This window comes from Balaenoptera borealis (genome assembly GCF_965194805.1).
Source record: "Balaenoptera borealis genome assembly, chromosome: 16".
Taxonomy (NCBI): Eukaryota; Metazoa; Chordata; class Mammalia; order Artiodactyla; family Balaenopteridae; genus Balaenoptera; species Balaenoptera borealis.
This window is the reverse complement of record NC_138872.1, coordinates 68,912,098-68,937,117: the sequence shown is the minus strand read 5'-3', so window position 1 is coordinate 68,937,117 and position 25,020 is coordinate 68,912,098. Positions and strand designations below refer to the sequence as shown.

The 25,020-nt window shown below is 36.3% G+C and overlaps 1 protein-coding gene across 3 annotated transcripts in view; it reads right to left on the bottom strand.

The window, feature by feature from the left end:
- RBBP6 (RB binding protein 6, ubiquitin ligase) overlaps window positions 1–23,221 on the bottom strand; it is a 49,004-nt gene extending 25,783 nt beyond the window's left edge. For 2 of the 3 annotated variants that reach the window (XM_082362380.1, XM_082362381.1), the window contains exons 1-13: window positions 21,935–23,220; window positions 17,221–17,320; window positions 14,872–14,908; window positions 10,402–10,446; window positions 8,207–8,295; window positions 7,993–8,089; window positions 7,498–7,637; window positions 4,498–4,670; window positions 2,922–3,025; window positions 2,466–2,803; window positions 410–506; window positions 224–302; window positions 59–113 (exon numbers count right to left, since the gene is read on the bottom strand). In XM_082362380.1, the coding sequence (XP_082218506.1) occupies window positions 59–113; window positions 224–302; window positions 410–506; window positions 2,466–2,803; window positions 2,922–3,025; window positions 4,498–4,670; window positions 7,498–7,637; window positions 7,993–8,089; window positions 8,207–8,295; window positions 10,402–10,446; window positions 14,872–14,908; window positions 17,221–17,320; window positions 21,935–22,100 (1,520 nt within the window). In that variant the 5' untranslated portion in view covers window positions 22,101–23,220. Of the gene's footprint in view, window positions 1–58; window positions 114–223; window positions 303–409; window positions 507–2,465; window positions 2,804–2,921; window positions 3,026–4,497; window positions 4,671–5,594; window positions 5,709–7,497; window positions 7,638–7,992; window positions 8,090–8,206; window positions 8,296–10,401; window positions 10,447–14,871; window positions 14,909–17,220; window positions 17,321–21,934 lie in introns of all 3 variants that reach the window. The other variant, XM_082362382.1, reaches the window with a different exon arrangement.
- Window positions 23,222–25,020: the final 1,799 nt, after the last annotated feature.

Sequence of the window (25,020 nt, the reverse complement as noted above, 5' to 3'; positions counted from 1 at the left end):
ATTTCCATTATCCGGTTTGAAAGCAATCATCTGAAGATTATTTGAGACATATACTTACTGTTCCCAACCTGGTCGACCACCACCTGGACGAGCAGTGTTTATTCTTACTGGACCTTGGAAACAAAAATAAACAAAAACAATAAGTAAATATAAAATTACAGGTTAAATAAAGTTAAAATTATTTTTTAAGGAAAAAAGTTCAAACCAAAATGATTTTACTCACCAGTTGTGGGGATCAATTGTCCATGCAATAATGACTGTCCAAGCAAAGATGGGGTTCCAAGTACAGGCACCTGGTAACCCTTTAGGAAAAAAACACAAAAAGGTATAGTTTAAAAAACGAAACAAAAAACTCTACTGTAATAATAATAAAAAAAAATCTCCAAATTTAAAAGCCAGTGAAACTTACCTTCTCTTCCATAAGTGCAGTAATTGCAATTGAAGAGGCTCCCTTTGAATGTTCAGATGCAAGCGCTGCAGCTGGCAGTATTTTATTATCAGAATCCCTAGATAATAATATAATTTACAATACATTAACAAGTTACCAGAAATGGAGGATTAAAGCTACAAACTTCCACTTATATAAGATAAATAAGTACTTGGGACGTAATGTACAACATGATGACTATAGCTAACACAGCTGTATGGTATATAGGAAAGCTGTTAAGAGAGCACAGATCCTGAGTTCTCATCACAAGGGAAAAAAATTTTTTTTCCTTTTTATTGTATTTACATGAGAAGATGGATGTTAGCTGAACCTACTGTGGTAATTATTTCAAAATATATGTAAGTCAAATCACTGTACTGTATGCCTTAAACTTATAGTGATGTATGTCAATTATTTCTCAATAAAACTGGAAAAAAAAAGGCAATATTTTCCATATTTTTGAAGAATAAATTCCATGTTACAAAGATTTGCGTCATATTTAAGAGGCCTCTATATATAATACTCACAAAGTTTGAAAAATAATAGACCTGAAGGAAATGTCTGCATTACACAAATATTCTTATTTCGGGAATACATAATCTGTGATAATAGGATTATAAAGTTTACTTTTACATGTAATGAGTAAAAATTATCAAAGGAAAAAAAAAGAGTAAAAATCACATCTTGTTACTAACTGTTTATCCATCACACTTGCATTAAGATGAGTTACATCAAAGATGATGAAAACTTCTGGGGAAAGTAAGAGAGAACTGGACTTTTGAAGAGTTCTTCATATGTAAGTGAAATGTAAAATGAAGGAGCCTCATTAAAAAGTACAATCTATGATAGATATGATAGAAACTGGTTCAGTTTTAAGACTAGTAAACCTAAAAAAAAAAAACTTGAGAGACAAAATAAATAAATAAAGGATTAAGAGTAAATTCTACTTCCAAACCTCTACCACTAAATCAAAAGGGTAACCTTAGATAAGTCAATGAACTCTCTGGGCCTTATTCCCACTATTAATCAAATAAAAGGCTGAACTAGGTAAGTGGGATTTTAAAAAAAATTTTATTTTATTCAAGTATAGTTGATTTATAATGTTCTGTTAATTTCTGCTGTACAGCAAAATGATTCAGTTATACATATATATATACATTCTTTTTCACATTCATTTCCATTATGGTTTATTACACGATATTGAATATATAGTCCCCTGTGCTATACAGCAGGACCTTGTTTATCCATCCTATATATAATACTTTACAGGGATTTCTTAAATATACTTGTAAAGGTCCTACTCCTAAAGATTTTGTTTCTGGGAACAAACCCCTGGCATCTATTTTTTAAAAGCTGGTTGATTTTTTAAGACTTTATGAACCATTGGATTATAAAGGTCCCTTTCATTTCAGGAGTGGTAGGATTTAAGTGAGTTTTCACTACTCTCCTACATAATTATGCTCCAAAACAATTATTTCTGACCTCTCTACTTCTACCAGTATTTCATCCCCTCTTTCTCTATTTATCCAAATTGTTCTTAGTTCTGCTCAAATCTACTGTTTTCTAATACCACCATAAGAGGTGACCATAAGTGACCTCTCCGTCTTGTGAACTGCAGAGCTGTTATGGGATATTATTCAACATTTAATATGAGTTGCTGGCAATGTGTATAGTTTTTGACCTTGGGATGCTTAATAATTTGCAAATGAATCTCCTTCATTTGTCTGTTCCTCCAGTAAAACTTAGCCATTTCTTTCTTTTTTTTTTTTAATTTGGCTGCATCGTGTGGCTTGTGGGATCTTAGCTCCCCGACCAGGGATCGAACCTGGGTCCCAGCTGTGCAAGCGCCAAGTCCTAACCACAGCCAGGGAATTCCCAAAGACTAGGTCATTTCTTACAAGTCATCCACCTTACTGAGCACAGTGGGATGCAACAGACTGAAGGTCACTAAAACAACTGTTAAAGCAATATACAATAAAAAAAACTACATCACTGATCTCACTTGTTTCCTAACAGTGAGAAATATACATAGACTTACCGAAAAGGCCCATCTGATTTTTCTGAGTGGACTGATATGGAGACTGTTGCAGTTATATCAGGTACAGGGGATGGGGTAGAAGATGGATTTCCAGGCACAGGAGGGGCCAAGGAAGACTGATTAGAGGTTAATGAAGATATAGATGGAGCCGGGTGAGCTGATGAAGATGTCACTGGAATCATCAGAGGATCTTGTTGTCTTGATATTGGAGATCTCATCAGAGGTTGTAGGTTCCGCTGAATGAGTGGTCTTGGAGGTGGTATTGGGGGTGGGGGTGGAGGTAACTGTTTTCTTAGTCTTTTCGTATAACCAGTTTCATTTTTGAAGTTATTAACAGCCTACAGACACCAAACATAAAAATGCAGAAAAATGTAATGCAGTATTTACTCAAGTACAGTTAAATCAATTAAAAGATTTAAAAAAATTTTTCATAACAAGGGATACAAATATAGCTACCTGTCGTAAGAACTTATTGGCAATTAAAGCATCAGGAGAGACATCATTCTGATGACATGTTGGACATGTATGTTCATCTGATTCCAAGAGAGCAGTCCTTATACCTATGTATAAGATTTTAAATATTAACAGAAGCATAGTTAGGAACCCAGTTTTTAGTGAATGAATTAAAAAGACAGTTTACATGTGTTCAGTTACATTACTGTTTTCCAAGCACGCATCACTAACCATTTCTATTCTTAGATTAAGAAATTTAAAAGTAAAATTTCTCGCCTGATAGTACTCCTCTGCTCTAACCTCTCTCTACCTTAAAAACAGAAGTAACGGATATAAGCTAAACAAACATTTAAACTGAGAGAAAAGATGCTCTTTCCCAAATACCATTCTCTTTGTTTAGCTAGTAATCGGAATATTACACGGAAAAAAAAAAAAAAAGAAATAAAGAGATACTCTAGAAAGAGACAAAAACATTATATGGCTAATATAGGGCTTTTAAAAAAGCATCCCTTGGGAATTCCCTGGTGGTCCAGTGGTTAGGACTCCGCACTTTCACTGCCGAGGGCCCGGGTTCAATCCCTGGTAGGGGAACTAAGATCCCACAAGGTGTGTGGTGCTAAGAAAAAAAGCATCACTAGAAAAGGGCATTATAAATAACAGAAGCATTATTCAGTCAAGGAAATCAGAGACATCTATAGCACAGCAGGTAAGAACCAATACTAAATTATAGATGCACTGACTATGCTTCAGTGTTGCAAAAAATCCAATCATAAGCGGTCTGTTAAATTCAAGACACACTCTGAAACAAGTCTTAAGTGACCTCTTCTTGACTTTGGTCTTCACTGAAGAGGCCCCATAAGAAAGATTTGTATTCCAAAACTACCTTTTTTTTGTGGCCATGCGACCAGGGATCAAACCTGTGTCCCCTGCAGTAGAAGTGTGGAGTCTTAACCACTGGACTGCCAGGGAAGTCCCCGCAAACTATCTTTAGAAATGATAAAGACCAGAGCAGGACTGAGCAATGAAATTTTCAGATGACATCATTTTCACCTGGGTAAGAAGGGACAAACTTAAGATAAGTAGCAGAAAAAAATCAAGTGCTAATAGAATATAAATGACTCGAGACAAAAGTCACAAGTAACCCCTTGGCAAATGTTGCGTAGTATCTTTACAGAGTAGTTCTCAATCACACGTAAGAATTTTAGAATAAGCTATTTTTCACATTCCTAGAGAGGGACTTAGATATCATTTAAAAGTACTTCTGGAATATCTAAAGCCCAAAAGGCTTTTAAATTTCTCTATACCATTTAAAACAGAGGAAATAAAAATCCTACATTTTATAAAACCTCAGTAAAGTCACCCTGATGAAGGTAAAGAAGGTGGTCAATTCTAATATTTAAAAGGACAAGGAGGTTGTTTTTTTAAAAAAAAAGTAGCAACAAAAAGTTATTAAATGCTCATTGATTAATTTATCAATAATTCATATTTTATTATTAAAATATACAATATTGCTAACAGCCTTTCCAAGGAAATACACATACTCTAAATTATGTATTGTCAAAGATTCAACATTTCTTACATTCATCACAATAACTGTTTCCACAGCACGGAATGACAACAGCATCAGTCATAATATCTTTGCAGATGAGACACAACAATTCATCTGGGATAGGATCATCTTCTTCTGAAGATGATGATGGTTCCTCTGGTAAAAAAGGTGGTTTTTCTTTTTTCCCAATTGCATATGCTTCTCTGTAAAAGAAAGTTTTAGTGTTTTAACATTGTTAAGGCAAAGTATTTCCAAAAAAATTTATATATTCTACTATACCACAGTGGGTACTTATAATTCAGTACAATGTCAAATCAGTTTACACAAGTGTGTACCTCCCAAAGTAAGCGAGCAGTTACGAACATCCTCCCCTAAACAAAAAGATATAAAACAAAATCCTAAACAAGTATAACAAAAAAGAAAAAAAATGCTATCAAAGTGGCTAGAAGGATCTTCGAATCTGTAACTCTAAGAACTGAGAGCCAGAGAAGTAAAGCGACACAATCAGTGCCACAAAGTTATATTTATATGGGTGGCAGAGACGGGATTTGAGCTTAAGCTATGACAACACCCTAATCATTATTTTCTCTACTACCATGTTTCTTGGGGGAAAAAAATTGTTTCTTCTTCCTCCATAGTCTAACAGTCCCCAAAACCTGTGAAGGTACTAATGTGAATACCACAATATGGGAAACTAAAATTGGTACTGACACTAATCACACCAGTAATTAATAGCCAGAATTAGACTTCAAAACAGTGGTCTACTTATACTTAACATTTTAAGAGAGATTAATCTATTTATAGTCAATTAAGAAATATTCATGACTTAAATATTTAGAATATGTGTAAAAAATTTAAAGGAACACCTCAGATATTTGGAGGTCCATTTTTCGTAGAAATGTACTTTGCAGAAATGTTGGGTATTAAATATATTAAAAATAAAAAACCAAAATATTCTATTCTCAGACTTATCACCACTGCTTCCAACACCCTCATCTTCTCTGTAATCATGCACATTTGTAAAACACAGGAATTCCTAGAGAAATCCTTTCTGTTTCATTCTGGAACAGGGTGTGTTCATCTCAATGCTGAAAATGAAAGAATCTCATCTGGACAGAGCAGGGTACCTTAGGTGTGTTATTTGTGTTGCAGTTGCTCCATAGACATCACCACGATTCCAGAAATATGTATCAATTTGCTTATGCCCCATTGTTCCCAATTTGTGAAAGAGGAGTCTCCCACTGCCCAAAAGAGAGAAAAGAAAAGAAAAAAAAAAAAAAAAAAGAAGAGAAGAGAGGATAGAAAAAGAAACAGAAGAAGAGTCTAAGTTGCTTATCAGTGGTGTTAGTGGAGAGGGTGAAAGTTTCACTTAAAATATTTGGGTTCCCATTTTCCCCAGTATTTGCTCTGTGTTTGGCACAAATGGGCTTTTGTATTTCAGTATTCAAAAGCAATGAAGTTAATTATTAGTAGGGGTTCACAGGTGATGTTAATTTTTCCAACACAAATTTCTATTTAAATACTTTTATATCTACATATTATATTAATATGTAGCCGTCTGCTCTTTTTTTTTTTTTAAACATCTTTATTGAAGTATAATTGCTTCACAATGGTGTGTTAGTTTCTGCTTTATAACAAAGTGAATCAGCTACAGATATACACACATTTCCATATCTTAGCCGTCTGCTCTTAAACTGTGTCTGTAAAAGTCATCAATTTCAACCTAAAGCTGTTTGGAAGCATGTATGAAATGTCTGAATTAGAAACAGCGTAACAACAAACTGCTCTAAGATGAACCACAAAAACACAGGATGGTAGACTGATAAAAAATAGATGGGAGTGAAGTTGAGAAAGTGAGCAGGGTTGGGAGTTTAGGAAAACATTAATTCTTATCTGTGAACTAAAACAATGTATTTACTCAAAAACAATGTATTTACCTACTCAAAAACACAATCTTTTTTCAGTATCATTTTGTAAGCATAGCCCTTTTCATTGTCCTTACCTGCTCACCACATCTGACAATATAGCATAAAGCTGAGGAAAACTGTTCTTAATATATATTTTGTCACTAAGACCATGGACATCTATTCTCTAAATTGATGTTTCTCAAGGTATGCCCTAAGGATCCCCTAAACTCATAATCTCCTCGAGGACTTGTTAAAAAAGGCAGACTCAGAGTCTCATCATATAACCCCTGGGGGCGGGGCAGGGCACCCAGGTTGTTTAACAGTTTTGTAAGAGATTCTTATGCACGATTAAGTTAGCCAACCATATTCCAAAGAACACTTAATATTGTGTTTTATATTGTGAGAGTTTACAACTGTTGACGGTAATCAAAAAGGTAATTAAATGTATGAATAAAAGCAGATTAAATGGTAAGTTATCTAGTTGAACTATGCCTCTAGGTTTACTGTCTATTCATTTCATTAAAAATTGGCTCATAAAATAAAATCTGAAAACACATTAAAAATAAGCATTAAGGTATAGCTTATAGAGCTATAGCTGATCTGAACTAATGGTTTATAAAATAAACCACACTTCAGAATCTTAAGACTCACACAGTATATCCAAACTTATTCAAGATACCTCAGCATTTCCTTTAATCTTGGCACTTAAATTTGCCTTGATATCTTGCAGAACTTTTATTCTTAAGTCTCCTGTTTCTCAGAAAGTTTAAGATACTTGTCTTGTTCTTTTAAAGGATGCAAACAGCATATAAGACTATGTGGGAGTATGTATGTGAATGAGGAAGAAAGCAGGGAATGACAGAAAAAGAAAAATTAGAAGACCACAAGGGAAGTGGCACTCACTGGCAGCAAAAAACCCCAAATCCATTTTAAATTTGCTTTAAATGGAGCAGACTGCAGCCTCTCATTCTTAACACAAAAATGCAACATGTTGAGACTAAGTCTTGGTATACAACGTTCATAAGGAATCCAAGTAGCCAACTTACAAGCCCAAGATTAAATAAAACACTATCACCTGGACTGACTGTAGTCTCCATAGATCATACCTAATTTGAATACTTACGCATCTATAGTTGGTATTGCATATTTTCCAGTGTTGGTAAGCATTGCACCTTTCATGTTAGGATCTTTCACCTCCATCATAAAACTTCTGGGAATTCCAGTGCTCTTTTTAATCCTAGGACCAGATTCAAAGTTCTTATCCTGTATGTATGGGAAAGGAGAGAGGAGGAAGAGAAAAAGCAGTTACCTTTATTTAATATTAGCTAACACGCAGTGCTAACATCATATATGATCTCATTTAATCCTCACAACAGCCATGTGAGGTAAGTACTATTATTACCTCCATTTCACAGAGAAGAAATAACAGGCTTGGAGAAATCACGTAACTTGCTCATTCAGTGGCAGTGTCAAGATTTGAAGCCTGGCAGTTTGGCTCTAAAAGCTAAGCTCATTTGCCATTGTAATAGAGAAGGCAGTATTTACCAAGAAAAATAATATGGCTAAGAAAAAATTTTAAGAAAGATAAGGTGTATCATAGCTTCTACTTTGAACTTACCCCATTTGTTGGGCAATTCTTAATATAATGGCCAGGTTTACCACAACGGAAACAAGTATAAGATGGAGGTGGTGGACCTAGAGGTTTCTTCATGTAACTGAAAGGGGAAAAAAAAATTACATGTATACAAAGACTTGAAAAAAATGCTTTTGATATGGGGGGAGGAGACCCCACCCCAAAGTACCTTATTAGTATAAAGTATTTATGAACTTACTTGACTGGGTCGTATTCATGGCCAGATTGCGACATCATTGCTTTAATTTTATCTTCTTCAGAAGCATTGGCTTCAGCCAGATTGGCAGTCTGTTTAACAGGTAATTATTTGACACACACATTAGAAACACATTTAAGACCACACAGCCAAAGACAACACCACTCATCCTGTAAAGAGCAGTATCTAATCTTGCATAAAAACAGTTATTTACAAATATAACCTAGAAGAGGCACTGGGAGTTCGTTAGGTCATTACATGATGTTTGGGTGTCTACGGTGCTGAGGAAAGTCTTTCTGGGGGCACTCAAACCTTAGACCCTGTTTGTACCTTACATTTAAGATTTGCATACTACTCTTCTAAGAGTTAAAAACTGAGATTAAGCTAGGAGAGAAACACTTGATGTTTCTAAGTCTTAAAAATAGTTCAAGTGTCACAGCATTAAGCATCAAATGTCAAGCATATAACTTGGAGGTAGGGTTGGGGGTAGAACAATTGAACATATTATGCAGCAGATACTAGAAGTCAGAAGGCTCTTTAGGTAGTGGTGTCAAATTTCAAACTAAGTGCAAAGCACATGCACTGAGCATTCAAATTTTAAATCCAACTCTCCAAAGAGTTATGAACTTTATCTTTAAGGTATTACATACAATAGTCTAGATATAAGCAGGGTCTAAGGGAGTGAGTCCTAATAACTTGAATCTTCAAGCATCTAGCACTCACATCAGCCATTCATTAGGTTTTAGCTTTACATTCATCCACAAAACAAGCAACCAGTTTTAACACTTTATTGTAATTTTATATACAAAGAATGCTTAACATTAACAGAGCTTAGAACAACAGCAACATTTACAGAAAACTGGATTACAGATGTTGAACAACTAATTTGTTTGAACCCAAACAGTAACTTACAAATAGTTTAAAAAAAAAAAAAAAAAAAAAAATCCCCCAAACCTCCAAAACTCCGCAACTGCTTCCCACAAAGAAACAATGGTAGGAATAGACCAAAACTCAAATATGGTCCTTACAGTACACATGAATTAAAACAGTGAACTATAAGTTGCTAAAGATGTTAACTCTATGCTAAACCACTTTGCATTAAAAAAATTATAGAGATTGGTTTTAGCCCACTTCATGTTCTAGAATCATCAACTTTAATGTTTACTTTTCCCACAACAGGAGCTTAAAAAGTTGTATTTGTTACTAGGACATTTTGGGGGATACATTCTAGGGGATAAGGACAAAACCTATAACAAAGCCAAAGACAAGATAGGGACAGCACTAATGGAAAACTCATCTAACTCATTAACCTTGGTTGCTCAATTTGGTTTTACATTTCTGATAGCAGGGAAAAAATGATTTTCGGAAAACTGGAGAACTTCCTTCTTGGCCCTCAAAAATCTGCCTGATCTGTAATATTTGCCTTTTTTCCCCTAAAGGCACAATTTGCAAACTAAGTCTATTGTTTTAAAAATTAATCCATCACTAGTGCTTTCCCAAACAAAAGGTACACATTGTTGAGCAGAAAATTGCAAGCAATCTTATCGCAAAACATGGCATATACAATGATTTCAGGAGGTAACAATTTTCCCCTCTGCCAAACATACACATTGGTATATTCCTGCAAACAACTTTATACATTTACACAATTCATGTAGTCTGTGTTCAAACAAATTAGGTTGTTTAAATAAAACTTTTTCTAATGCAGACAGACTACAAGTCTATAGCATAAAGAAACAATTGTATCACATTTAAAATGTTGACCTTCAAGGGATCAATTCAAATATTCAAGAAATAACCACGCAATCGTCCATGTAAAGGAAAGCTTCTATTTTGGCTGCGTAAAGTCCACATAATTTACAGCCAAAACCAGGGAATTCCTCCAGAAATTTGTTAGTTTCCAATGTATAATTAAACAAAATGTATGAGGGAAAAAAGCGAGTAAGTGTAGCTTCATATGTTTCTTCTGTCTTGAAGATGAACAATACTCCAACATTATGGTGAAGCTGATTTCAAAATACTCCCCCTATCTTCTCAAAACAGCAACTACTCTTTACAGGATAGTAATAGTATGTACAATGTGTCTGCAAAATATCTCCTCCCCCAACCCCTCTTAAAACATTGCTCCACATTAAACAAAAAAAAAAAATACGATGTTAGAAAAAGATTTATATTTTCAAGAATATATATATATATACCTTCGTAAGCTGGGCCAGAGAAATAGACGCAGAAGAGTCATCAATCTGTTCACAAAAAATTAAACACACATTCAAGTTCCACACTGAAAACATCTGAAAGTGATCATTTAGTCCCTACTGCCACTTAATGTTCAAATACTGGGCATTTTTCTTAGACGTTTTCTAAAGAATGTTATCTTGTTTTAAAGCTGAAATGTAACTCACCCCACTTATCCTTCTCCACACATCCCACATACAGTAAATAAAGGCTAACCGTTGATAGGGACTCAATTACAATGAGAAAACAGGGTAAAGAAAACTATATCACATAGGAAATCTGTTCAGAGTGGTGGTTTAATACTAAGTAAGAGTCCCATGTCTATCAATGGTCTCTAAATTTGATAATGCTCAAGACAATGTACACTAGAAGAGAGAATAAGAAATCTTTCGAACTTTCCTGTAATGCCATTATATAACACTGTAAAAACAAGCAGCTCTTTAAAGGCTCAGATAATTGCTTTAATAAAACAGGTCCCAGATAATTGCTACTTTTTTCTTCTTTGAGTATGTACTGCTCAGTCTGAATAAGTTCATTTATTCTCCCATACAAAGAGTAACAATAGCTAATCTCGCCAAAGAAACCACAGCTTTATCAGGGCAAAGATGTTAAGCCAAACAAAAGGTACCCCGGGGCAGGGCAAACAGAGCAGTTACAGAATGGACTTTAATATGCAGAGAAAAGAAAGTTAATTTAATCAAACAGAGCAAGTATTAAACATGGATATAAAAGGGCTTTAAAAAAAAAATTCAAATGTGACATTTAAAACTTCTTCATTATTGTTCCCCTGAATATGTTAATATCAGTTTTAAAAAAATGTTTATGTATGTGTGTACGCACACATCTTCGGCATGTAAGTCTAAAGATATGATTTCCCTACAAGTGTACCAAAATGAAAACATTATTAGCTTCCTATGGAGTAAGTGGGCTGCTTATTCAACATGTTACAAATTTCTCATGCATTATTGGTCAGAACTCTTCTTTAAAATGGAGAGAATGTAACAAGATGTCTGCACCAAAGAAAAAAAAGTGAGTCTTCATCATGTATTTTTCAAGTATTCCAGAGAACTAAGAGTATTAAAATAAAAGCAGCATGACTTAGAGCCCCAAACAGAAATGTAATCAGTTTCGATATGAAGTTCTTAGCCCAATGCCCACCACAGCAGTAATTCAATAAATGGAAACAAAACTGATGTTGGCTAAATTTAAAATACATCTTATAAATATCTTAAGAGTTTTAAAAGTTAGTTTGATGGATATTATTACTGGGATGTTTATTTAAACAAAGGTTCTTAGCTCCACATTGAGGGGCTACAGAGTCCATAATGCACTAATCCCACATACAATCCTAGCCATATAACCCACCAGTGGGTTCTCACTCTCGTGCAGCTTTGAAGTGTTCTTTCCTTAAAGAACGAGTATCTCAGGAGGTAAATTTAAAAAAGAAAAATTGAAAGAACACATAAATAGACTATTTTTATCCAGAACAAATTCTGACCTATTCAATTTATTTTGAAGAGGGTAATATTTTATTGATATATCAACCAGGAATTACCTGAATTTTAAGAAACAAGGACTGAACAAACTGCTGTCAATCAATGAAATTAATAGTCTTTAAAAATAGCCTATTACTGTCTAGAATATGCACACTGATCATTTCCTTAGAAAGAAAGCAATCAGTTATATCACCCTTTTTTATTCCTGGAACTAAAAAACTAACATTTTTTTGTTCTTCCCACTCCTAAGATATAGCTGTCTTTTTGTTACTATGCTGGGCTTTCCTATCCTTCCTTTTAGATTTCTGCCAACTTGTTATTAGTAGTGTATATTTATCTGGTTAAAAGTGGTTTCAGATATTCAACAGCATCTAAATCACTTTTTTCCACCAAATAATCCCTATAACACTTTAATACCTTATAATACACAAGTCAAATTTACCACAAATTTAGAAAGGCATCCAATTGTTTTCTACATATAGCAAGGTACTAAGAAATAAGTGTAAAATGCTGACAAGAAATGCTTTAGAAACTAGGAATTTATACGTACTAAGCATCAATAAATACAGTAACTTTCAGGATTTAAAAAAAAACGCTACTTAAAAAAAGTAGTCTCCAAAAACACTGATTAATGCACACCGTAGACATCAAAATTAACCCACATTCTCACATCTAATTTGTGGTCTTGCATCTGAAAGCAAGAATCTGAAATCTTTTATGCCAACTATATTTGCTTGAAATTAAAGGATCTTACAAAATGTAAGCAGGAAGAACCCGCAGCTTTGGAGTACCAACATAGAAGGATGACTACAAACAAAAGTTGTGGAATATAGATAGAAACAGTCATCCTTGATTAGAGCTGGCTTAAATTATCAAAAGTGTACATACATTTACTTTTACTAATTAGAATTTAGAAATCTGGTTTAGTGATTCTGTCTTAATTGGCTTTTGTGAATTTGCACAATACACGTTAAGTCTCCTAAGATGGGCACTAATTACACTTTATGAATATATTCTCTCAAATCTTAAATGTCAGCAAATGTACCCCAAGCAAATAAATGATGGGGATATTAAGTTACCTAATATCTCCACTTAAAATTATTCTACCTAAAAATCAAAGCCACTTTTAAAGTTATTTTTTAAAAAAAGAAGAAAGAAAAGAGAAACCTAAATAAGCATAAAATAAACTGCTTCTTGTAAGTGTAATACAGACATGCCAGGGAACACACAAGGCTAAAAGAACATTAACTTTATTTATGAACATGTGATCTGTGTTTATACACATGCTAATAAACAAAAAGGAAATAATTGCTTTCAAGAAATAAAACTTCATCTGAATTAGTTTAAAATACTATATAAACTGTACTTTATACAAAATGTGTTACATTAACTACTACAGTCACCAGTATAGTCAATCTGATTTGTGCTAGCATTTGGATACATAAAAATCAGTTTTAAACCAATCACCAGCAAAACAGAAACTGTGGACAGTCTTTACAGCATTACGCTTTAAAAAAAAAAAACAAAACCACCCCCCCAAAAAACCCCAAATACCCCAAAGAGGGGAAAAAAAAAAAAAACAAAACACTAAGAGTTGTGATTTTTGAATCACTATATTTAGTTCCATGAGAACTAAAGGCCATATACTTTAGAGAACAAGTCCAAAGTTCAGATATTCTACGTTATCATGTTTAAGATCCAATGATCCAAGGTTAGTGAAATGCCTGATACACAATTAAAAGATCAGTAGCATTTTAAAAGGATAAAGTTGAAACAGCAAGCAATACCCTTAAATTCTACGTGAAGATTTCAGACATCTTGTATTGTGTACAAATCAAGCCTGAGTAGTCAAATGTTTAGAGAACCATCAAGTTTTACAGAACCCAATTACTACAGATCTCTGTTCTGAAATGGATGTTTCACCCCACAACTTAGGAATGCTGCTACCTTTTACTTAAAAGCTCAAAGTCAAAATGGTGTCATACTTAAGGTTATTAAGATGTTACCCTGGTTAAGGGGAGTTACCTTTGATAAGCTACAGCTTTCAGCTGGCTTACAATTAATGCAGCATTTTAATATCTTACGAGAAAGAGGAAATATTTTAATTTGGACAACTGAGCAGACTAGAGAAGTAGAAGACCTCTGTTAAAACTTGAGAACGATGTACTCAATTGTATAAAATCATCAAAATCATCGACGAGACACTGATATACTTGTAGGGGGCCCAATTCCAGGTTTCACTTTACAGTACAGATATAAACAAAGAATAAGAGCTCAAAATTGCCAAATAAAGCAAAACTAAATAATAAAAGCTGCATCAATGGTCTCTGGAAAGCTCTTTTCTATGACATGTCTGAAATTGGAGAAAGCATCAAACCTTAAATATATGCTTTGGATGTTGCTAATGCATTTTTCAAAGCCATCAATCAGGCAGAAAAAAAAACAAAAACCAAAAAAAAACAAAAACCAAAAAAAAAAAAAAACTAAGTGATACAACGTGAAAATGGCAAAATATACACTCCAAACATTTTTTATTGCAAGAAACAAAAAGCACACAACAGCCTGTACATACATACAAAATACTAACTATAGACAGACAGATGTAGAACATGTTACCATGTTCATTAGTGTAAAACCTACATGATCTAAAAAAAGATCATACATTAACTGTACAACACAACGTCATACAGGAAGAATGCTATCATATTTAATATGAAACAGTGTTTTTTTGGGCACAAACTACCCATTTCTACAAAATAAAGTGTGCAAATTATGCCACATATATCCATATTCAACTGAGCTGTCATCAAATACATTTTATTTACAATATGTACTATGATCAGTTGGATATTAAGTTCTAAAATGATTTACTTCACTGCTACATTATAAAGGTAAAAGCAATGTGTAGAAAAAGTGTGAGATTGTGTTTTTACATACTGCTTTTGAAGTTCCCATCACTGGTTCAGTTCGACTTCTAAAACGACAAAAAGAAAAACAGCATTAGCTCTCTGTGAATAGCTATTAATGAATTTTTGCGATAAAAACATCTCTCTAATCACACATTTTTAGGAACACAATTTTTCCTTGGCATAAAGATTTAAAATCAGCCAATTTCAGAAGTAATAAACACACTACCTTGATTAATCTTTACTACCTTTGAATAGTTTAAGGTGCATTTCTGGTTTAAAAAAAAAAAAAATCCATACTGGGGAATTCTAGAATAGGTGTGTTATCTTGCCACTTATACAATAAATGTTTTCTGAAAGGTAGTATGAGGATTTTGTTATTTAAGAAACTTTGTCGTTATCTCTTAATAGATTGAACAATAATATTATTCCTCAGTTTCTTAATAGGTACAGACATGAATTTTCATACATCGGATTTCCTTAAAGCAAGACCACTGCTGTTAACATTTTTTAATTTGGATCCCTGAGAAATTGCTGTGCTCCAAAAACTAAATTTCAAATCCAGAAAGACAGGTTGGCAGTTTAATTTTTTAAAAAAGTCTCAAGACAATGACCAAAGACTAAATAAGAATTCTAAGTTCCAAAAAAATCAACAGTCTGACAGAGTATTTTGGTTAAAAGAATAAGTTAAATAAGTTGGTTATGGAGAACTGAACAAATTGATTTTTAAAATACATACACAAATAAGCTCAAGGAGAAACTCCTTTAAAAGTCCACACAGAAAAGGGGACAAGGGTCAAGTTGCTAAAATACAGCCTTTAAAGGCTTAGTTTTAAGTTTATGCTATCCTGACTACAAAGAAATGTCAGACAGCGTATGAATGGAGTTTCTAAATTTGTGCATGATTTGGAAGTCCTGAGATAAAAATGAAGTTTTCATTTACTAGTATTTGCTCAACAAATTCAAAGGCACTTCACAAGGCAAGTATATTACAAAGGAAATCATATACATAGTGAATTCACATTTAATTCTTTAAGGGGTAACTATTTTCCCTAGTATTGATACTTTGAACTATTCTCTCCCCAAAGTCTCTGAATATCAAAACAATCTACTGAAATCAAACATTTGCTATTTTTAAAAAGCACTTGGTAAATTAAGGAATAACTTCACACTAGATTCTAGGAATTAATTCTTCTCTTACAATGTCTCAAAATTATGTAAAGTTAAAGGCACATAGTTCACTTGGTATTCACAGGAAAAAAAAAAAGTATTCAGCTTTTTAAGTTGTTGCTATACAGAAGATATTACACAAAAGAACCTCCAAACGTAAACATATGGAATATAACTTTACACTAAACTAATGAGAATATTCTTAGAAAACTTGTCCACATGAAGTAAAGCTCCAGGAAATGACTATTTTCCCTCAATTCCAAGAACACATTCCATTTCCTAGGACTGGCAAATTCCAGAATGTTTCATTGACCAAAAGCAGAAATTGCCAGAATTTCAAGTAAGGCTACCTCACCTTTAAGTAAAAATCTCTACACTTTAAATAGCTCAAGTTGCTACCCTTTTCACATATTATAATTGTTATCACCATTGAAATTTCAAGAAAGCAGATAAAATTAGATATAAAGTTTTAATCCTGCCCCTTTAGTGAATTTCTTAAGCTCTAGACCACTCCTAAGATAGTACCGCATTCTTACTCCAATAAAGGGCATTTACCATGTGCCAGGCACTATTTAATTCCTACAACTCCCTGGAGTTAAATACTCATATCCCTATTTTATTTTGAGGAATCTGAGTCACAGACTTTAGGTAACTTACCCAAATACAGTAAACGGAGTAAATGGAGTCAAACCTAAGCCTGATTCCAGTGTCTGTGGTCGTAAATCCTAAGCGCTACAGCTTCCCAACAAAAGCCCCGTACTGATTAGGAACAAATGTTAGCATTACTGAATACTCTTGATGCTGACAAAATAGTTAGGACAGATCTCTTAAGACACTTAACGTACATTTCTGTAGTGAAAAAATGGTAGGGGGGAAAAAAAAATGGTAGGAGGAAAAAGTGTACAGGCAAATAAAAACCAAAGAAGGGTTCAGTAATATTTATTCACTAATTTGAACATCGTTTTCTTGTCTTTGTAAATATTACCTATACAGAGCAAAAAATCTTTCTAATAGCTCTTACTCCTAACTAGAAGTTAAGTTAGCTGGGGGAAGAAATCAGGAAAAAACAAACTCATCCTCATAATTTTAAGGATTAAGAAGACATACTCATTAGGGTAAAGTAATGAGTTCAGTTCTAAAATATACTTGTTCTTTCTCACAAAAAACGTCTATTTTGAGAACTTAAACATGGGATTTAATAAATACTTACATAACATATGTCTTGCTTGTAGATTTAACACCTCCAATAGGAATTCTTCTAACAATTACAGATGAATTCTTAGGAATTAGAGCATTATCATCAGTATATTCTGTAAATAAAAGATAAAGATTTGAATTTCTATTTGGGATTTGGATAAGTCATAGTCCTCAAGAATTAGAAAACTTCAACCAGACGTAAATGTTACGGGAAATAATCTTAAATATAAAGGAGCATTAATAACTACATGCTCCTTGCATCCAGATTACTGAAACTGTCAGAACAAATATCCAAAGCCATAAGGGGTTTCTCTTAAAAGGACACCCAATAGTGTCAGCAGGTTCTTGGCTCTGGCACCTCTAGTTTTGTGGAACCCCAAATCTCAGTAAGACTAAGTCATTCTCTATTTAGCCAGTAATGCAGAACATCTGAACTATATGAGAAAAAGCTGTTATTTAGAATGCAAACATTCTCTCTCTCCTAGGCCCTAAATACAGGATTACTGGGGAAGACACAGTAAAAATTAAAATATGACACATTTCAAATACAGAATAAAGGGCTTTGTAATAAAGAATTAAAAGTGGATGCAACTTTGGATAGTATGTTGATTCAAGGAAGGCCCCTCTGAGGAAATGACATGTGAGACTAAGAAGGCAGCAAGATGTGCAAAAACACCGGACAAAGAATGTTTCAGATAGAGGGAAAAGCATGTGAAAAAATGACACAAAAAGGCCAGAAGAGCTGATGAAAATGAAAGAATGACTTGAAATACAGGTAGAAAGGTACAGATTATATATACTGATTCATATTTTGTTTCTAAGTACAACAGGAAGTCACTGAAGGATTTTAAATAAAAATGATGACAATTTTAAAAACAATATTAAAAACAAAGATAACTCTGGTATCTAAGTGGAGAATGAACCTGCATGGGAACAAGAATAGAAACAGGGTGACTAATAAGGAGATTGCTGCGTAGTTTAGGTAAGAGAGAATAATGATCTGTTCTGGAGTGTGACAGAGAAATCAAGAGTCAGTGTTTTGAGGTAGAATGAAGGCTTTCGGATGGATGTGGGGGCAGAGATGAAGGTGAAAGAGGAATCAGGCATGAATTCCTGGGTTCCTGGCTTAAGCAGCTGGATGAACAAGGATGTCACTTTCTCAGCAGACAAACAGGGAGGAAGAATTTTTCTACTCTTTGGACTATTGCTTGCAATACTTTTCTAAGAATGAAATTAAAAAAGAAGCTGGACCAATGAATTCAACTATGGTTAAAAAAAAAGATTTGCTGTGAAAAGAATTTGTAAAATTACCAAAAAGAAAAATAATCCACTACAGGGAGACAGATGTAAAAATGTACCCATCTCCCTTAATCACACAATCAGGTATCAGGGTTCACTCTTTTAAGATCACTGAGTTTACCTGATTCACTAACGTTACTCAGCACCTAGGGGCTGACTACCACTGTTCTAATTATTTTAAGTTTATCACATATGTAAGCATTTTAAGTTTTTATATATGTATCAGCTCTATTATTTTTAATCACACTATTACTATTTCCTGTTATAAACTAAATTGTTCAGGAAAGGGCTCTTTTCAATATATTTCAGGTAGTAAGCTGTATCTTCACAAGTATCCAATTAGAGTGATGCAATTTCCTAGATTTCGCATACCAATGTAAGACTACCATCATTATCTTTTGGATAGTTCAGGATAGTCCCAAATTCCAAGCAAGCTCTGAGTAAGGAAAACTGGGAGCAGGGGAGATGGGGTATCTTTTAAAAATTCTGGAACCAAAACCTGGTGTCAAACACAGGACAGTTAAGCTTCTGCCTATGTAACAACCCTCAAAAGAGTTCACTGTGGGAACAAATAGCAAATATGTTCATGAGCTCTCCAAGAAAACTTATTCATTTGATCAACACAGTGCTCTGTCAAGCTTAAAGTCTGGTGCCCTGATGCCACATGCTTTCTAATTGAACTTTTAAAGTACCTGAATTACACTGATGATTTCTTACCCTTTAAATACCTCCTTAATAAGTAGCCTGTTAGCTTCAAAAGACCCTTTCTATGCAACACTGTCATTTCGGATCCAAAAACATGAAGATTATGGATGAAATGAAAAACAAGATGAATTTAAGAAATGGAGAAACAGTCTTGAAAATACTTCATCCTCAGCTTCCAAATCTTTCACACTAAGTTCAGGATAAAGGTTGTTTTGTTGTGTGTGTGTGTGGTTTTTTTTTTTTGGAGGGGGATTGCAAATAAGCAGAAAATTAGGAAAACAAGTTTATTCAGGAAAAACATTAAAAAAGATAATCTGAGATTCATTTTGAAATACAGTCTAGAAATAAAGAAGAATTCTTAAATCTAAAACATGAAATTCTGATCCAAGCATTTTAGTCTAATTAAGATGTAAGAGTCCTAAACATGGACAGATTTCCAAAACTGTAAATAATGTTTTATAGAAACATGACAGAAATATTAATTCAAACAAACGAAAGTGATCCAGTTCAGCATTCTTTCCTAGGGAATCTCCTAACTACGAAGCTATAAATATTTATTCCGTCCTCTTTAATTCACTGGACGGTGCTAAAACCAAGTGGCATTCTTACTCAGCTGCCTTGTGACACTGGATGCTATTTCTCATAAAACTCATTAAGTGCCTAGATATCTTTTTCTCTCCTAATTTGAGGACTGCATAAGATACAAATTTTCTCTTCTCTTAACCAATCTAATAGCAAAGCTTTCTCCAATAATGACAGTTCACAAATACATAAAAAATATGCTGCTGGGCAAAGCACTTCCCTGCTTTCAGCGTTTGTAAAAATAATGTATCATATAATTTCCTGGCTTAGGAAAAAAAAACCAACACATGACAAAACTCTTAGATTCATGGACAGGAATTCCATCAACAATAATTTACTCCAGTTTAACAAAGTTGTTATCAATTACTAGGTGGAAAAGATGGACAAAGTCTAGCCTTAAATGATTAAATCCTGTTATACCCCAATAAAATATGAAATTGCATAGTATGTGATTAAAATTGCCTTAATATTCTCTAATTTCATTTATATTTTCTTTCCTCTCATTCATTAAATGTCACATATCAAGATGGCCTAAAATTCGTATAAATCCATCTGTTCTGTTAAGCGTGACTATAATGCTTAAGGGATGCTTTTGTGGCCTTCAAGAATATCTTCTTTAAGGTATTTTCTTGAATAATATTTTTAAAAGCTGTTTCTCAACTGTTCATGATCACCAATAATTTTCCCACATAACTACAATTACCAAAGCCTCACATGAAGTGTCCCTTAGGTCTGATACACTGAAAAAAGGGGGGGAAGTGGAGACTATTCTTTCACATGTTATCAAGTGAGTATATAAAGTTCTTCCTTATTGAGTATTTTTGAGTTGTGATATGCCAGTAGTACTGTTTCTTAACATAACACAATTATAGTTATGTCTGGATGTACTGATAAATGGAAAACAGCTCTTGTACATGACAAGAGTTACTCTACCTACCAAACTATATGCCAGACGTGGGGGCCCCCCCAAATTTCAACGAAAAGAACCCATGTTCCACCTTAAGCCAAATTTAGTGATCAATGAAATACTCTAACTAGCACTTCACTTTACTTCTCATCCCATCAGTAAAACTCAAAAGACTGACCTACTAAAAACTACACATCAGCATTACAGTAATGCGAAAAAGAAACCAAAACAAGTTCAAAGCCACAGTCTGAAAGGCCATTTTGTCTCATTCTCATACCTATGCTACATTCTCAATATTATATAAAATGCTTTTAAAAAGGAGAAAGAACTTAAAGATTCCAAAGAGTGGCTTCTACAAATAAGCTATTCATATGGTAGCAGCCGACTATTTTTCAAATAAGCTATTCATATGGTAGCAGCCGACTATTTTTCAGTATCCTACCTAGTATCAACATAATCATGTAAAGTCTAGCAATTACTATTTTAAAAAAAAGAAAAACCTGTACTTTTGATCTTTACAAAATTGCTAAAGTTTAAGAGTAATGTGATGAACTAAGAGTTCAACTACCTAATTACTGCATTACTAATTCTGGAATTTACACACAAGACAAAAGTGGTCACACCGGAATATACCAAGTTCCAAAAGCAATTCCAACATTAAAGACCGGCTGGATTAAATCCTCTAAAACATTAAAGTGAGGATCTTTCGCCACAACGCAGGCAACTCCAAAAATTAAAACTAACTAAATAAATCAGGGGAGGGAGAAGAGAACACAGAATTTGCCATTAAACCCCCAAATGTGGTTAGGTTAGAAAGTTAGAAAAGTATCTCTAGTGCTGCTTTAACAAATAAGCAGCCTGGCTTATGCGCTCCTCCCCTCCTTCCGATGAAAAACAGGTTAGAAAACGCCCCAGGGCAAGCACTCAGAGAACCTGGACGACACCCCCATCCTGTGCCACGGAAATCCTCGTTTTAAAAAATCATTCGGGAGGAATCATCAGACTCGCACGACTGGGGATCAGCCTGTTCCAGATGATCCAAGTACGCAGAAATCAAATAAGTCAAACTCCAGGGCCGATTGCTGCAACCCTTGGCTATCAATGAAAGTCGTCCCCAAAGTGTTTGAACGAACAGTCCCACAAGAGACATCATGGCGGTTAGTCTCCTGCCAGGCACCTCGCCACCAGCATCTCTCTTCCACCAGCGAGGATCTGGAGCCCCTGTGGCTCTTACCTTCTTTCGTCTGCGCGTTGGTGATCTGCAGGTCGCAGTCGGCAGCTTTCAGCTTCTCTCTCCCCATAATCTGCTTCTTTAAGTCGCAGAGGGAGATGTGGAGCCCATCAAAGGTGACGGTATCATAGTTGAGTTTAGAGGAAAATTTATAATGCACACAGGACATGGTGCCAAAGGATTCCTAAGGTTCAGCGAGGAGACGTGGACACGCTCAATATATGTATATTTATAAACTTAAGAGCAAAATATGTACACACACAGAACACTCAGAGACACCGAAGGACCCTAAGGCCTCAGATTAAATAACCCCCCCAACCACAAGCGGGGGTTCGTAAAAACAATAATCCAGAAACACCCCCCCCCGGATATTCAGAATCGCTTCATGTGGGAGGAGGCGGACGAGGACGGGGCAGGGGGCAAGCGAGAATCCGCCAACGGGCACAATGTCACCCCGCTGGGTCCCCCTCGCTCATGCTAAGGGCCGGCAGGAGACGGGGGCAGGCGGTGCAGTCAGTAGCGGTCAGTCCACACGTTAAAGTCCGAACGACCCCGCGGGGTCAGGGGTCCATAGCGCGGCCGCACCTCCCGGTTGGTCTCTCTCTCCGTGGACGGGGGTGACCCAGGCCCCGGGAGAAGGTTGAGGGGAGAGGGCCTAGGCCCGGAGTCCACGAGCGGCCTCTCGCCTCCTCCTGGCTTCCGGACGACCGGCGTCGACTGCCCCAGGCCCAGGCCCCCACCACACACAGACCCCTTTCGCCTGCTCCCCGGAGGCCACGGGCGGCCCCGCGGCCTAGGCCGAAACGCGCGGTCGGCGGAGGAGAGGCCTTCCCGCAGGCCGCCCCCAGCTCCACCTCCCCCCCGCCGCCGCCGCCGCCGCCAACGCCGCCTCAGACACAAAGCCGGTACTAGGCCTCGGCTAGGCCTCGCAGCGCCTCCTCACCACCCCGGGCCCCAGCCAGCGGCCGGGGGGCTTCGGCTGACCCTGGCGACGCCGCCGAGGCTCCCTGACGCTTCCTCTCGCCGAGCGCTCCGCGCTTCTCTCGCCTTTCGCTCCCGTCGCCTTTCGGCCCAGTACCGCAAGATTAGGCCCGGAAACCGCCGGGCAACGGTGAGGGCTCCGCCGTCTCCCTTTTTGTTTCGCCCCCCTGCCGCTCTCAGGCCCTCGCCAGGCGCCGGCGACACCTCCAAGCCAGGCACTATGGCGGACGCGGCCTGGCTTCGGGCGAGCGCCCCACTCCGGGGTCTCTTAAGCAGGGATTGCACGGGCGGCGCGCGCGGGGCGTGCCTGGCGTGCGCGCATAGGCGGGCCGAAGGGCGGGGCCTGCGGCGTCACAAAGCGCACCGGCCCGCCCACGTGACCCCGCGCTTTGTGACTCCTGAGCGCGGAACCTAAGCCATCCGGGAGAACGGAAGAAACCATCTGCGTCAAAGGGTGGGGGGGAACCACCGATTCCTCTCCCCAATTTAAAAAAACATTATGGTTGAAATGCAGTAAACTATGGTTGCTATGCAAGCACCCCCTAGCTTCCTCTTACAACAAACTGGTTACCTAAAGCTCTTCCTAAGGAGAAATTCTGGAGCAGCCCCGGGCTCGAACTGATAACAACCACTACTGTAAAGATATATTGAGCTCTTACTATTGGGCTAAGCATGGGGGTAAGCGCTTTACAGTATTTCCACGCTCGGGAGCCTAGTTGTCTGGGTTGGAATCCTAGCTGTGGGGACTCTAGATTTTACTCCTCTGTGCCTCAGTTTCCTCGGTTATATTATAAAATGTCGTTAAAAAAAATCGTATTTGGCTTACTGGGTTGTTAGAGATTAAATTAATGAATACATTTCCATTGTTTAGGACCGTCCCTGGCACATGGTTCAGTGTGGCTCAATAAATGTTAGTTTAACAACATCAACAAAAAACCCGAGGTGGTCAGCACTACCGTTATCTCCAATTTATAGATGAGGGAACTGAAGCTAGCGAGCGATCATGCACTTTCTGAATTCGCAGAATCAGGGGAATGTCTGCTCAGTGGCGGGGTCCGAAATTCCATCGCTAATTATACATGCCGGGAACTGTACCAAGAACCCCCTCAGTGGATTGGAATATTTTTTCCTTGGTGCATGGGGAAGTTATTATTACATCCATAAAATTCATAATGTAATAAAATTGTGTTCATAAACTGCAATAATCACTATTATTTACAAATGCATTTTCTGCATCCTCTCTGAATTTTACAGGCTGGGCTCAGAGAAGTTAGTCACTGGGAGCAAGGTCACACAGCCAAGACGTGGCAAAGTTTGCCAGGGACTTCCTAAATACACACTCCAAATTCTTACTGAACTCGGTTTAAATCAATTATCTTATTGTAAAAGTCTCCTGAGGCCACCTTATCTAAATAGCACCGTCATCATTCTCCATTCCTTTACTCTTAATTTTCTTCCAAGCACTCACTCATCATTACTTACAGGGTGTATGTTTACTTTTAAATCATCTGTCTCCCCTTCAGCTGAGAAAAGGGACTTTTGTCTCTTTTGCTTATACTGTATACCCAGCTCTTAGAACACTGCTTGGACATAGTAGGCACTCAAGAAATATCTGTTGAATAACTAAATACATTTTTATGTGACCTATAGAAATACCATGGCGATAAGATTTTGGCAAATCAAGGGCAGTCCCAGATACACAAATACAATTTAATTCAACCACATCATCATCAGTGCTTTTCACATGTAACAAATTTCTCCTTTATCTTTGGTAACTCACTAAAATTTTCTTGCTCTTGGGTCCACTGTAGAACAGCTGCTTTTCTTGAAAAAAATCTCTGTGTGAATGAAAGGGGGAAATCACATCTAATGAAAGAAAAACTGGACAAGAGTATGGCGAATCGTCTTGGTATCCCTGCCTCCAAAGTGGTCTTTGGTTAATTCCTCCACACCCAATTTAATTAATCAACCTGATGGGATTCAAAGGAGGCCACACCCTTAGGGTAGAGTAGATCAGACCCCTGCCAGAAGAGGAGTAAGTGTACTTTGAAAGAATACAGTCAGTGGTATGACTTGGTCCAACCGTTCTCCTCAGCCAAGAGCCCTTT